Source organism: Amblyraja radiata, chromosome 4, assembly GCF_010909765.2.
Source record: "Amblyraja radiata isolate CabotCenter1 chromosome 4, sAmbRad1.1.pri, whole genome shotgun sequence".
Taxonomy (NCBI): Eukaryota; Metazoa; Chordata; class Chondrichthyes; order Rajiformes; family Rajidae; genus Amblyraja; species Amblyraja radiata.
Genome location: NC_045959.1, coordinates 110,439,804 through 110,455,088, shown reverse-complemented (window position 1 = coordinate 110,455,088; position 15,285 = coordinate 110,439,804). Strand labels below are relative to the sequence as shown.

At 45.3% G+C, this 15,285-nt stretch overlaps 1 protein-coding gene across 1 annotated transcript in view; it reads right to left on the bottom strand.

Moving 5' to 3' along the window:
* Positions 1-15,285, bottom strand: part of mlh1 (mutL homolog 1) — a 64,029-nt gene that overhangs the window by 46,062 nt on the left and 2,682 nt on the right. Inside the window, exons 2-4 of the mRNA XM_033020219.1 lie at positions 6,803-6,893; positions 5,607-5,705; positions 1,934-2,007 (exon numbers count right to left, since the gene is read on the bottom strand). Of these exons, the coding sequence (XP_032876110.1) occupies positions 1,934-2,007; positions 5,607-5,705; positions 6,803-6,893 (264 nt within the window). The remainder of the gene's footprint in view (positions 1-1,933; positions 2,008-5,606; positions 5,706-6,802; positions 6,894-15,285) is intronic.

Sequence of the window (15,285 nt, the reverse complement as noted above, 5' to 3'; positions counted from 1 at the left end):
CAGCCAGTTCTCTATCCACATCAATACTGAACCCCCAATACCGTGTGCTTTAAGTTTGTATACTAATCTCTTATGTGGGACCTTGTCGAAAGCCTTCGGAAAGTTCAGATATAACACATCCACTGGTTCTCCCTTATCCACTCTACTAGTTACATCCTCGAAAAATTCTATAAGATTCGTCAGACATGATTTACCTTTCATAAATCCATGCTGACTTTGTCCGATGATTTCACCACTTTCCAAATGTGCTGCTATCCCATCTTTAATAACTGACTCTAACAGTTTCCCCACTACCGATGTTAGACTAACTGGTCTGTAATTCCCCGTTTTCTCTCTCCCTCCCTTGTTCTTCTTACAGCTTGCTGGTATCAGTATTAGAGTTCCAGGCTCCTGGGAACATCCCTTATCTCTATTCTCATTGAGACAGCGAAGGTCGTTTTATTACAAGCTCTGTGTTCAGGATTCTTTGCAGCCTTCTAAATTGGCCAATATTTTAAACTGTTACCAGCATGCTGTGTACAAAATGGAGGTTAATAGCAAATACAACTAAATAAGCTAAATAAGATGGAGAATAACCGCACTGACTTTCACACCGGTTTCCTTGGACGTGCAGGTTTGTAGGTTAATCGCCATCTGTAAATTGCCCCCAGTGTGTAGGATGCAAAACTGGGATAACATAGAACTAATGTACGGGGGATCATTGGTCAGTAAGGACTTGATGGACCGAAATGCTTGTTTCTAGGCTATATCTCTAAATTACTTGTGGACAACTCACACCTGGATGGCTGGTTCCAAAAATCATCCCTATTACCTCATCTAGTTTAGTGAAACAGCATGGAAACAGGCCCTTTGGCCCACCGTGTCAATTCCGACCATTGATCACTCTAGTTCCATGTTATCCCACATTCGTATCCACTCCGGACCACATTAGGGGCCATCATAACGGCCCGCAGCTCCAGCCCCTTCCCCTCTGGTCCCCCTTGCTGGCTCCTGCCCGCTCTCCCGTGATAAACCCCTCTCCCAATGGCTCTTCCCCCGTCTTTTCTCTGAGCTCCCCCCCCCCGCCCACACAACCCCCCCACAACTCCCCCCCGTCCACATCCCCGTCCCCCCACCCACAACCCCCCGCCCACACACCCATCCCCCCCACAACCCACCCCTGCCCACACACCCCCCGCCCACACCGCTCCCCCCACAAACCCCCGCCCCGGCCCCCCTCCCACAAACCCCCCTCCCCCCACAAACCCACCGCCCACATATCCCTCCCCCACAACACCCCCGCCTACACACACCCCTCCCCCACACCCCCCCCCCCCCGCCTACACACACCCCTCCCCCCACAACCCCCAGCCCACAGACCCCTCCCCCTACAACCCCCCGCCCACAGACCCATCCCCCCCTGCCCACACACCCCTCCCCCACAACCCCCCCGCCCACATATCCCTCCCCCACAACACCCCCGCCTACACACACCCCTCCCCCACACCCCCCCCCCCCCGCCTACACACACCCCTCCCCCCACAACCCCCAGCCCACAGACCCCTCCCCCTACAACCCCCCGCCCACAGACCCATCCCCCCCTGCCCACACACCCCTCCCCCGCCCCCAATTCAGGTCTCTGATGCTGTAGGAAGCAGCTCTACCAGCTGTGCCACTGACCTGCCTCAAGTGCTGGGGAAAAAAAAACCTTTCTCTCCTTCTGGGCGCTTTAAGTAAACCCCTATTGACAAGTCCAACCAGATCATCAGCCGTCACAGAACATTTCCTTAGAGCATGCCATCAACACAATTTCATTCTCAGGTCCAAGTGGAATGTCATAATGAACAAATCCACAAACCTCTGTCATGCTCCCCACGAGTTTATGGCCACAAAGTTACAAATGTTCCAAAAGGACACTCATCTTTAAACAGCATTCGAAAATCAAATTATTTACCTCAATGCACACTTCCCATCAGCAGTTTTGGTTGTCACCGTGACATGTGCCACATGGCTTATGCTGGCAAGAGCCTAAAAATGAGGAAGTATTCTCATAAGATAATGCATTAATACTTCACATTTGTATCAACATCATAGCCTGAAAGATATTCTCAATTGCTAGAAAGCCAGGAACTTATCAAGAGACCGACTCCCCATGATATTCCCCAGTAATGACCCAAGGATTGATACAAAATGCAAAGGCAGAAATGACATGGACACTCAAGAAACTTGCCAGAGTCTTTTCTAATGGGCAGAACTCTTGACTACACTGTGATTGATGGTATTGCAGAGTGGAGCACCAATTGTTGACACAACAGTAAACATGGGCAGTGTTTTTGAGACACAAGAAACTGCTGATGCTGGAATCTTGAGCAAAAAATCAAAGTCTGTGGAGGGAAATGGACAGATGACATTTTGGATTGGAGCCCTTCTGATGAAATAGTCATACAGCACAAAAACAGGTTCTTGGGTCCAACTTCCCCACCCTGTCTACATTAGTCCCACCTATACGCCTTTGCTAACATCCCTCCAACTTTTCCTATCAAGGAACCTGTCCAAATGTCTTTTAAATATTATTACAGTACCTGCCTCAACTATTTCCTCTGGAGACTCGTTCCATTTACCCGCCAGCCTCTGTGTGAGTTGGTGGGAGGAGGCTGCGAAAGCTAGCTAGGGGTGAGGAAAAGTAGACACAGAAACTGCAGATGCTAGGATCTGAGAGCAAAAAAAACACAAAATGCTGGAATAACTCAGCAGGTCAGACAGCAATTCTGGAGAACATGGATAGAACTACAGTACAGGAACATGCTGAACGTCCGCATTCCTACCTGATTACATGTCTGTCTAAATGCCTCTTAAACGCTGCTCTTTAATTCAGTGACAGGAGCAAGTCGTGCAATAAATTTTATTCATTCAACAATGAATTCATTTACTTTTCAGGTTAGAAAAAGTAGTTATAACCAAGAATGGATCCTAGGCTATATATTTCCACAGATCCATAGATGCTGCTGCACCCGCTGAGTTTCCCCAGCAATTTTGTGTACCTTATATATTTCCACTCTTCAGTAAAAGATTTGAGAGTCCAGAATTTATCTTGTTACAATAGTTTTTCTTCTTTGAGTACATGCAAGGGCCAAAAGCAACAGGTTGTGATGAATTGGGTGACTCAGCTGCAGGATACTAACTGTTCAAGAAGTTTCTTATAGAAACTTACAAAATTCTTAAGGGGTTGGACAGGCTCGATACAGGAAGAATGTTCCCGATGTTGGGGAAGTCCAGGACAAGGGGTCACAGTTTAAGGATAAGGGGGAAATCTTTGAGGACCGAGATGAGAAAAACATTTTTCACACAGAGTGATGAATCTCTGGAATTCTCTGCCACAGAAGGTAGTTGAGGCCAGTTCATTGGCTATATTTAAGAGGGAGTTAGATGTGGCCCTCGTGGCTAAAGGGAGAGAAGGCAGGTGCAGGATTCTGAGTTGGATGATCAGCCATGATCATATTGAATGGCGGTGCAGGCTCGAAGGGCCGAATGGCCTCCTCCTGCACCTATTTTCTATGTTTCTATGTAAGAAGGAACTGCAGATGCTGGAAAATCAAAGGTAGACAAAAATGCTGGAGAAACTCAGCGGGTGCAGCAGCATCTATGGAGCGAAGGAAATAGGCAAAGCTTCGGGCCGAAACCCTTCTTCAGACCGGGATTGTCTTCATGCAGAAGTTAATGCCAAAAAACTGTCAGGTCAGACAACATCCATGGGGAGCATTAAGGTCAATAATTTCTCATCAGGACATGACATTGAGAAAAACAAGTGTGTTTTTAAAAGGGAAAACACAGGATGCTGGAGTAGCTCAGTGGGTCAGACAATATCTCAGGAGAAGGTATGCAAAAATGCTGGAGAAACTCAGCGGGTGCAGCAGCATCTATGGAGCGAAGGAAATAGGCAACGTTTTGGGCCGAAACCCTTCTTCAGTACACTTGTTTCTAAAAGAGTGTTTTTAAGTTGCAGAGATCTTTTGCAGTTATTTTCCTTTAATACTATTCAAATCAATGACACATCACTTCCAAGGTGTCCCATCCAAACTAATCCAACCTGCCTGTTTGCCCCATATCCCCCCCAAACCTTTTCTATCCATGTACCTGTCCAAATATCTTTTAGATATTGTTCTAGTTTCTGCCACAACCACCTTCCCTTGCAACTCAATCCATACACCCTCTGTGTGAAAAAGATGTCCCTCAGATTTCCATTTCCACTCTCACCTTAAACTTAGGTCTTCTCGTTCTTGATTCATCTACCCGGGGGGGGGGGGGGGGGGGGGGGGCTGGCGGAATAATTTAATAGGATCCCGAGGGGTAACCTTTTTTACACAAAAGGTTGGGTGCATGGAAAGAACTGCCAGAGCAGGTAGTTGAGGCAGGTACTATCGCAATGTTTAAGAAGAAATTGGACAGGTGCATGGATAGGATAGGTTTAGAGGGACATGGGTGAATCGCAGGCAGGTGGGACTAGTGTAAATGGGGCATGTTGGTCGGCGTGGGCAAGTTAAGCCAGAGGTCCTGTTTCCATGCTGCATGACTATGTCTTTCAATGCTTGCTGTAACTACATATTATATTCTTGTTTCACGAACCAGTCCCCCCAGATCCATCCACAGTGCAACAATTTATCAACCCACCCCATTTAAATCATATTTTAGTCAGTCCTTAAATGCTTTTTGCAACATTGCTCAACAGTGCTAAAATAATGCGTATAATAATGGTAATTCTCCAATTATCATTTCAAGCGTTGTCTGCGGAGGGCGCTCAGCATCGCCAAGGACTGCTCTCACGCCAACCATGGACTGTTTACCCTCCTACCATCCGGGAGGCGCTACAGGTCTCTCCGTTGCCGACCCCGCAGGTCCAGGAACAGCTTCTTCCCGGCGGCTGTCACTCTACTCAACAACGTACCTCGGTGACTGCCAATCACCCCCCCCCCCCCCCACTTATTATTATTTATTCAAATCATTTGCTATGTCGCTCTTCCAGGGAGATGCTAAATGCATTTCGTTGTCTCTGTACTGTACACTGACAATGACAATTAAAATTAAATCTGAATCTGAATTGTCCCCAAACAGTTTGGTCACAATCTTGCAAGTGATTGATTCAACTGCATGATACAGCTTGGAAAAGTGTTCTTCAGCCCATTGAGTCCACGCTGACCATCAATAGTTCACAATAGTTCCATGTTATCCTACTTTCGCAACCACTCCTTACACTAGGCCCAATCAAACTGCAAACCCAGTGATCTTTGGGATGGGGAAAGAAATCGGAGCATCCTGAGGAAACCTTCAAACGACGGGGAATGTTCAAATCCCACACCTGACAGCTCCGGAAGTCAGGATCAAGCCTGCGTCACTGGTGCTGTGCAGCAGCAGCAGCAGTTCTACCTGCTGCATTATTGGGTCTCTCTGGCGGGTATTACAGCATTTACAAATATTAAAACCTACCGTGAATTGATGGATTGATTTCCAAGCAGCTGGCAAATATTTGTTTTTTCTTCAGGAATTAATTACAGACTACACAACCAGATACTTCCAGGCACGAACAGACAAAGAACGGAACGGTATGGACTACAATCAACTTTCAAACATACCTCCCCTCTAAATCCGTAAGTGCAGATGCCAGCAAGATCTTCAAATGTCTGTAACTTGCTTGTAGTAAATCTTTCACAAAGTATTTCCAAATCTTCCTTCTGTTTATGAAAAAATATGGCACATTGTAGAAAATAAAACATAGTTGGGCAAACAACGCACATTTAAACTGTTAAAAAAAAGTTTAAATTGTGCTGGACAAAATTGCAGCTTTTTCGTCAAACAGGCAATGGAAAGATGGCAAATGTAGTAAGACCGATAATCAGTTGGGAAAATGAGTGGTGCAATGGCAGATGGAGGGGGAGGCATTTAATAGGAACCTGAGGGGTAATTTTTTTTTTACAAACACCAGGTGGCGGGTGTATGAGACCAGCTGCTGGAATAGGTAGTTGAGGCAGGGACTTGCAACGTTTAAGAAACATGCAGACAGGGTCATGGATAGGATAGGATTAAATAGATATGGGCCAAACGCAGGCAGGTGGGACTAGAATAGATGAGACATGTTCGCAGTGTGGACTAGTTGGGCCAAAGGGCCTGTTTCAACGCTGTATGCCTCTAACAGCGCGTCAGGCAGCATCACTACAGAACATGGATAGATGACATTTGGGGTCAGGACCCTTCTTTAGACTCAGTTTTTTGGGCTAGGATCCTTCTTCAGACAGGCTGCGAGGCCTTTGATACAAGTAAAAGTTCCCAGAAAGTGGAAACATAGGGAGATAGAATTATTAAGATGGTATATGGTATGCTTATATTTATTGGCTGACGAATTGAGTATTGGAGTTAGATGGCATGTTGCAGTTATACAAATTGTTGGTTAGACTGCACTTTGAGTATTGTATGCAGTGCTGGTCATCATGCTACTGGAAGGGTGTGATTATGCTTGAGAGGTTGCAGAAAAGATACATAAGTGAGTGGCTTGTGTTCATTTCCAAACTCCTAGATCTAGATATCAGCCACTGGATGCCTGACTTGCTAACCCACAAATCACAGTCAGGGAAGATAGGTGACAACACCACCTCCACAATAATTCTTTATATTGGTGACACCATTGTTGTAGGCTGAATCACAAGCAATGATGAAACAGAGAAGACGAATGAGATAGAGAACTTAGTAACATGGTGTCAGCTCAGCAACCCCTCCCTCAATGTCAGCAAGATAAAAGATTCTCATGTGTGCTTTAAAAAAAAAGATATCTTACCCTGATACCGGTCCCATTATCCTGGATCTGAATCAATTTCAGTCCACCATCCTTTAAAATAACTTGAATATTTGTAGATTTGGCATCCAAGCTGTGAACCAAAAAAAAAATCATATTATAATCAAACCAAAGGGAAGTTCAAAAAAAGCTTGCAGAATATACCCAAGATAATCAGAAAATATGGCTAATATATTAGTTTGGTGTATAGCAATGCAAGTTGTGACCACATAACACAAGTCTATTCATGTTTTGAAAATGCAAATTCTTAGAATAAATAGACTATGACAAGGACAATTGTATTGCCCGTCTGCAAGCATCTATGAGAAGGTAACGCTGTTAGATATGTCTTCAATGGCTACAGCACAAGTACATAGAACAGACAGTACATGTACATAAACCAGTAAAGCACAGAAGCTTCAGCCCACAATGTTTGTGCCCAACATGATGCCAAGTTAAACTAATATAATTTGCCTGTTCATGATCCATATCCCTCTAAACCCCACTCTTCCATGTGCCAATCTATAGACCTCTTAAACGCCGCTATTATATCTGCCTCCACCACCACCCCTTGCAATGCGTTCAAGCCTCCACCACCTTGTGTAAGAAAAATCCCCCACACATCTTCATTAGACCTTTTCTCACTCACCTTATAGCTATGCCCTCTAGTCTTGGACATTTCTACCCTGGATAAAAAGATTCTCACTGTCACTGTAGTTTACAGTGTGTTCAGACCATCCCCTCGGTAAAATGCTCAACTCCCATACAAATGAACGGGCTCCCGTAAAATCTCAAAATTAACTTGACGAACTTGGCCGCTGATGTTCCCGAGTAATTGCTGCTCTTGCCCTAGATGTCAGGATCAAGTGAATGGGACGAATTTTTGATGTAGCTCTATATGTGCTGCTTCTTGTGGATTGCACTCTGTGCTGTTGCGATACAGAGATGACAAAGAGCTACTGCAGCTGCCTCACAGCTCCGGACACCCAGGTTCATTTCTAATGGGCTTGTCCCACTAAGGCGATTCTTTACGGGACTGCTAGGGACTAATTTTAATGGAATTCACCTACGACACCTGGCGACAACAACCTACGTCAGCAAAAATTGTCAACATGTAGTCGCCCAAAAAATTGCCTAAGTGGAACAGGCCCATTACACAGATTGCTATCTGTGTGAAGTTTGTACAATCTCCCTGTAACCATGGGTGGTCTAGTTTCCTCCCACATAACAAATTCATTCAGGCCATTAGCTTAATTGGCTATTATGTACCATCCCAATCTCAAATCCCAAATCAGAAAGTGATGAGAGTCAATGGGGGATGCAGGTGAATAAAAATATAATTCATGTGGCTTGTTATTGATCTTTGGCATGGAGACAGGGAGGCTGAAATCTATGTCTGTCTAGGGAGGTTTCACGGCAGTCGGGTCACGACCCATGACCCGTACTGTTGCTACACTACTCCAAATGGATTACACGCGATGAACTGCAGGTAGGCACTTACCATTGTTTCCAGCGTAGCGGACCCGTTAAAACCCGCTGAAATTGTCCATTTTTGTGCTGTAAATAATTATGGAAATCGGGATAAGCGTGTGAGACATTTTGCATACTTCGGAATTACAAAAGTGAGGAGAAATTACGGTAGATAGAAACGAGAGCTGAAGGGACAACAACAGACAGAGTGCTTAGTGAACATTGGCCGTTTGCTCACTGCATTTCATCAACAGTAAAGCATTATTTGTGTTTTTCTTGATTCCTTTGGCATCTTAAAAGTTTCAGAAGAGATAAATCTGGCTGTAATTTTTTTTTAATCGCCCATGGTTCTCGTGGATTTTTACATACAAAATGAAAATGCATCTGAAGAAAAATTTACAGACAGATTTATCGCTTCTGAAAATTTTTAGATACCAAAGGAATCAAGAAAAAACACAAATAATGCCTTCCTTGATGAAATGCAGTGAGCAAACACGATAATTCCCAATATTTTCAATGTTTACCAAACACTTTAGCTGCTGTTGTCCCTTCAGTTCTCGCTTCTCTGTACCTTAATTTCGCTTCACGTTTGGAATTCTGAAGATGGGTACATGTCTCTCACACTTACCCCGACTCCCACAATTTTTTATCAGCGCAAAAAATCAACATTTTGGCGGTTTTTAACAGGTAGGAAAGTACGCATTTCTAGCATTAATAACATATACCGGAAGTGACGGATGTCTTCCAGTTGGATTTAGCAGCTCTGTGCGTCGAGCCCTATGACCCGGTGACTTTACGTGCAAACCCCCTACACTGAAATCCTCTTGTTATGAAGGCCAACATTCCATTAGATTTCTTCACTGCCTGCTGTACCTGCACGCCAACTTATAGTGACCGGTGTACAAGGACGACCAGGTCTCGCTGCACCTCCCCCTTACCTAACCTAACCCCATTGAGATAATAATCTGCCCCCTTGTTTTTGCTGCAAAAGTGGATAACCTCACATTTATCCATAGAAACATAGAAAATAGGTGCAGGAGTAGGCCATTCGGCCCTTCGAGCCTGCACCGCCATTCAATATGATCATGGCTGATCATCCAACTCAGTATCCTGTACCTGCCTTCTCTCCATAGCCTCTGATACCTTTAGCCACAAGGGCCACATCTAACTCCCTCTAAAATATAGCCAATGAACTGGCCTCAACTACTTTCTGTGGTAGGGAATTCCACAGATTCACCAGTCTATGTGAGAAAAAAAAATTCTCATCACAGTCTTAAAAGACTTCCCCTTATCCTTAACTGTAAACCCCCTTGTTCTGCACTTCCCCAACATCGGGAACAATCTTCCTGCATCTAGCCTGTCCAACCCCTTAAGAATTTTGTAAGTTTCTATAAAATCCCCCCTCAATCTTCTAAATTCTAGCGAATACAAGCCGAGTCTATCCAGTCTTTCTTCATATGAAAGTCCTGCCATCCCAGGAAGCAGTCTGGTGAACTTACTCTGTACTCCCTCTATGGCAAGAATGTATTTCCTCAGATTAGGAGACCAAAACTGTACGCAATACTCCAGGTGTGGTCTCACCAAGTACAACTGCAGTAGAACCTCCTTGCTCCTATACTCAAATCCTTTTGCTATGAATGCTAACATACCATTCGCTTTCTTCAATGCCTGTTGCACCTGCATTCCTACTTTCAATGACTGGTCTACCATGACACCCAGGACTCGTTGCATCTCCCCTTTTACTAATCGGCCACCATTCAGATAATAGTCTACTTTCCTCCCACATAACAAATTCATTCAGGCCATTAGCTTAATTGGCTATTATGTACCATCCCAATCTCAAATCCCAAATCAGAAAGTGATGAGAGTCAATGGGGGATGCAGGTGAATAAAAATATAATTCATGTGGCTTGTTATTGATCTTTGGCATGGAGACAGGGAGGCTGAAATCTATGTCTGTCTCTATGCTGCACCTCGCTATGAATATTTGATAGATTAGGCCAATGTAGCAGGTCCTGGATTTTTGTCAAGCTAAGATTACTGCACTAGAGTCATCCAAGTAAGCGGAGGATATTCAATACCTGACATGGATCTTGTAGGTAGTGAAGAAGCACTATGGAAACAGAATGCATATCTCACTTAGCACAAGGTACAGCATCTGACCTGCTCATAGGCACGATATTTATATTTGCTTGTCTGACCAGAGGCTTACGAGGTGACTGCAGAGACAGTCTATGCATTGGTTGGAATCTACTAAAGTTCCTTGAAAGGTTCCAGAGTTCCAAATGTAATGCCATTGTACAAGAAGGGAGAAGAAACTACAGTCCATTTAACTTGACATCCATCATTGAGAAAATCCACTGCATAAACAGAAGTTAGAGCAAGATATTGAGAAAACTCTTAGTAACATGGCTCCATGGCAATAGCCTCTACTTCAATGTCAGCAAGACGAAAGAGCTAGTTATTGACTTCAGGAAACATGGTGGAGTACATGCTCCAGTCAAAGGTGCCCAGGCATGATATTCACCTCCAGAAAAAAAGTAGGAAGTATTGGCCGGGGGTCCTAGAGGCCGGCTAGGCCCCTGGCTGGGTCCAGGGGGCTCCTGCATTTTCCATAAATTGAAAGTTATGGGCCTGTCCCACGAGCATGCGACTCCAAGCGGCAAGCGCGACCTAAAGGGCCTGTCCATGCGACTCCATGCGGCAAGTGCGACCTAACGTGGGCGCTTGAGCCGTACGGCCTCCCGGGGCCGGTCCCACTTCGATCGCCGGAGTCGTATGGAGTTGTGCGGAGCTGGTCCCGACATCACGCGGGGCTCCGATAAAATTGACCGTGTTCAAAAATTCCGCGCGGCAACGGCCTGCCGGCCCGCAGCCGCCTCGACGCCGTACGCACCGCCTCGACGCCGTACGTCACGCGCGAACTTCGCTCGAACTTCATGTCACTCACTCGACCTCCGCGCGGCCCCCGCTTCTGGTTTGGTTGCGCTTGCCGCATGCGCTCATGGGACAGACCCTTTAGGTCGCGCTTGCCGCATGCAGTCGCATTCTCGTTGGACAGGCCCTTAATTCCTTAGCTTTCTGCTGGTAGTTTACTTAACAGAAGCTTTGAATTTTTCTAACACATAACCAGTAAAATAACCCCCAAAAGATAAATATTTCATGAAATAATTAACTTCATAGAGCTAAAAAAATCTTTACAAAAAATGTTTCTAGAGGTTCCAGAATTTCTAAATGAGCTATTTGTAGAGATGCCAAAAGAACACAAAAGTAAAACCTACACATCACCTTAGAACGGTACCATCTCAAGGCATAATTATGCACAATACTGCAAGGCACAGTTGTTGTCAATACACTGATGTCACATCTACAACGCTAAGAAGGTAGAAAACTAAAAACCTCTGCCAATAACAATTCCCAATATAAACAAAAATCACCAGAAAGGGGAGGGGGTAGCCGCTGCCCGGGAGGTAGGGCCCCGCATCTCTCTAACCCCCACTATCACTGCCAGTACCATTCCCTTTCCCATCACAGCTCCATATGGGAAACACAAAACACTGTCATGTTCATTTATTTATTTTCCCCACAAGAGAGGAGGGGGAGGGGTCAACGCCCCGCAGCCATCACCACCCCCCCCCCCATCTCAGCTGTCCGGGCATCTCGGTCACCCCGAGCCCGCGCTCCCGTTTGTGGCCTCGCGTCTCACCCGCAACAGAAGAATATCAGGCCCGGGTGCCCAAGAGGAGAGAAACATTAAAAAAATAGAAAAATAGGTGGAGTAGGCCATTCTGCCCTTCGAGCCAGCACTGCCATTCAATATGATCATGGCTGATCATCTAAAATCAGTACCCTGTTCCTGCTTTTTCCCCATAATCCCGTGATTTATTTAGCCCTAAGAGCTGAATCTACCCCTCTTGAAAACATCAAGTGAATTGGCCTCCACTGCCTTCTGTGGCAGAGAATTCCACAGATTCCCAAATCTCTGGGTGAAGACGTTTTTCCTCATCTCAGTCCTGAAGGGCCTACCCCTTATCCTTAAACTGTGACCCCTGGCTCTGGACTCCCCCCAACATCGGGAACATTTTTCCTGCATCTAGCCTGTCCAATCCTTTGAGAATTTTATATATTTCTATAAAATGGTCGAGAATATCACGGGAGCACCTCATGGCTGCGTGCTCAGCCCCCTGCTGTATACTCATGACTGCGTAGCCGGTCATAGTGCGAACTCTATCATCAAGTTCGCTGACGACACCACTGTTGTGGGACGTATCACTGATGGGGATGAGTCAGAGTATAGAAGAGAGATCGAGCGACTGTCCATATGGTGCCAGCACAATAACCTGGCCCTCAACACCAGCAAAACCAAGGAACTGATTGTGGACTTTGGAAGGAGTAGGATGAGGACCCACAGTCCCGTTTATATCAATGGGTCGATGGTTGAAAGGGTCAAGAGCTTCAAATTCCTGGGCGTGCACATTTCTGAAGATCTCTCCTGGTCCGAAAACACTGATACAATTATTAATCAGCGCCTCTACTTCCTGAGAAGATTATGGAGAGTCGGTTTGTCAAGGAGGACTCTCTCTAACATCTACAGGTGCACAGTAGAGAGCATGTTGACCAGTTGCATCGTAGCTTGGTATGGCAACTTGAGCGCCCTGGAGAGGAAAAGACTACAAAAAGTAGTAAACACTGCCCAGTCCATCATCGGCTCTGACCTCCCTTCCATCGAGGGGATCTATCGCAGTCGCTGCCTCAAAAAGGCTGGCAATATCATCAAGGACCCACACCATCCTGGCCACACACTCATCTCCTTGCTACCTTCAGGTAGAAGGTACAGGAGCCTGAAGACTGCAACGACCAGGTTCAGGAATAGCTACACACTGATCTGTTCTGTAGTCAATGCCTACTATATTCTGTTGTGCTGAAGCAAAGCAAGAATTTCATTGTCCTATCAGGGACACATGACAATAAAGTCACTTGACTTCAAACTGTCCTGGATCAACTGCATTGAAGCTGCAACCAAGGTAGCACACTACAATGTCTCTACTTTTTAACAAGACATGGGACGTTTGGCATGTCTCCAACAATTCTTAACTTCAGCAACGTTATAGAAAGTATCATATCGAGCTGCATCACAGCTTGGTTTGGAAACAGCAATGCCCAAAACAGCAGTGTTGTGGATTCACCCAGTCCCTCATTAAATCAGTACTTTTCCTCCTCCCCACCCCCCTCCCCATTGACACTTCAGCAACCTATATAACCAAGCACCATTTACACCTTTGCCTTTCCCTATTCTCTCCTCTCCCATCATGCAGAAGACACAAAAGGTGGAAACTATGTACCACCACATTCCGGAACATATTCTTCTCTGCCGTTATCATACTACTGAATTGTCTCCGATAAGCTAGGGTGTTGTCCGATATACAAATTTTTTTTTTGGACTGCACTTTCTCTTTAACGTTGTGACACTATATTGTGCACTCTGGTATTTTTCTCGTTCCACTGTTGGACATGTTTATTCATGTACAGTATGATTTGACTGGAAAGCATGCAAAGGTTTTCATGTATCTCGGTACTTGTGACAATAATAAGCAAATACCAAAAATCACATGACAATGAAAATGAAAATGAAACGGGCTCCTTAGCTCATGCTGAACATCAAATCCCCATCTATACTGATCCCATTTTCAAGCACAGCCTCCAGAATCTTCATGCCTTGGGAATTCAAATACCTATATAGACAATTCTTAAATTCTGCTTAATCACCCTGTCAGCTTGTCCAAAGTCCAACCCAACCTCTAACCAGAGAGTAGTAATACTCCATTAAACCTTTATTCCAAACCTTAAATCTATGCCCTCTGGTTACAGACAGCTCTCCTATGGAGAAAGGTTTACTTCTACCCTAACAATGACCCCCGGATGGGATCCACGTTGGGTGATGGAGGTCGGGCGAGGACTACATTGGACAATTTGTAACGTTGTTAGCACCCTATGCGTAATGTGTAATGAAGGGCAAACTTAGCATGCAAAACAAAGAACTTCACTGTGGCATGACACATGTGATAATGTACAAGGGCACACCAGTAGACCCCGTGACCTGACCCCCGACTGCTGAGGGTTCGCATAGCAAGAGTGGCCTAACCACTAGGTGCCACTACAGGATCAATCCATCAAGCTAATAACTAGCTATTTCATCTTGTTGACATTGAGAGGGCAGTTATGTCCAAACACCATGTTACTAAGCTCTCTATTTTCTTCCTATACTCCATCTCGTCATTGTTTATATTCCGGCCCACCATAGCGTCATCACCTGCAAACTTGTAGATGGAGTTAGTACACAATTTATTTGTACAGGTTGAAGATTGGTGGCGAAGAGGCATTTAGAACGCTTGCCTTCATTGAGAAGGGTATAAGAGTACAAAAGATTACAAGATTGTTCCCAATGTTGGGGAAGTCCAGGACAAGGGGTCACAGTTTGAGGATAAGGGGGAAATCCTTTCGGACCGAGATGAGAAAAACATTTTTCACACAGAGAGTGGTGAATCTCTGGAACTCTCTGCCACAGAAGGTAGTTGAGGCCAGTTCATTGGCTGTATTTAAGAGGGAGTTAGATGTGGCTAAAGGGATCAGGGGGTATGGAGAGAAGGCAGGTACAGGATACTGAGTTGGATGATCAGCCATGATCATATTGAATGGCGGTGCAGGCTCGAAGGGCCGAATGGCCTACTCCTGCACCTATTTTCTATGTTTCGCAAAGGTGAGACAGTATAATGCAGCTGTATAAGTAGTTGGTGAGACCACACTTGAAGTTTTGGTCACCCAGCTCTAGGAAGGATGTCATTAAGTTGGAAAGTGTGCAGGTGATTCACCAGCACCTTACCTGGGCTTGTTTTGGAGGGAGAGGTTACACACACTGGGACGTTTTTCTTTGGAGCATGGGAGACCGAGGGGTGACCTTATTTAGCATAAAAGGGGGCTGGATGAAGTGAAAGTTCAGTCCCAGGGTAGAAAATTCT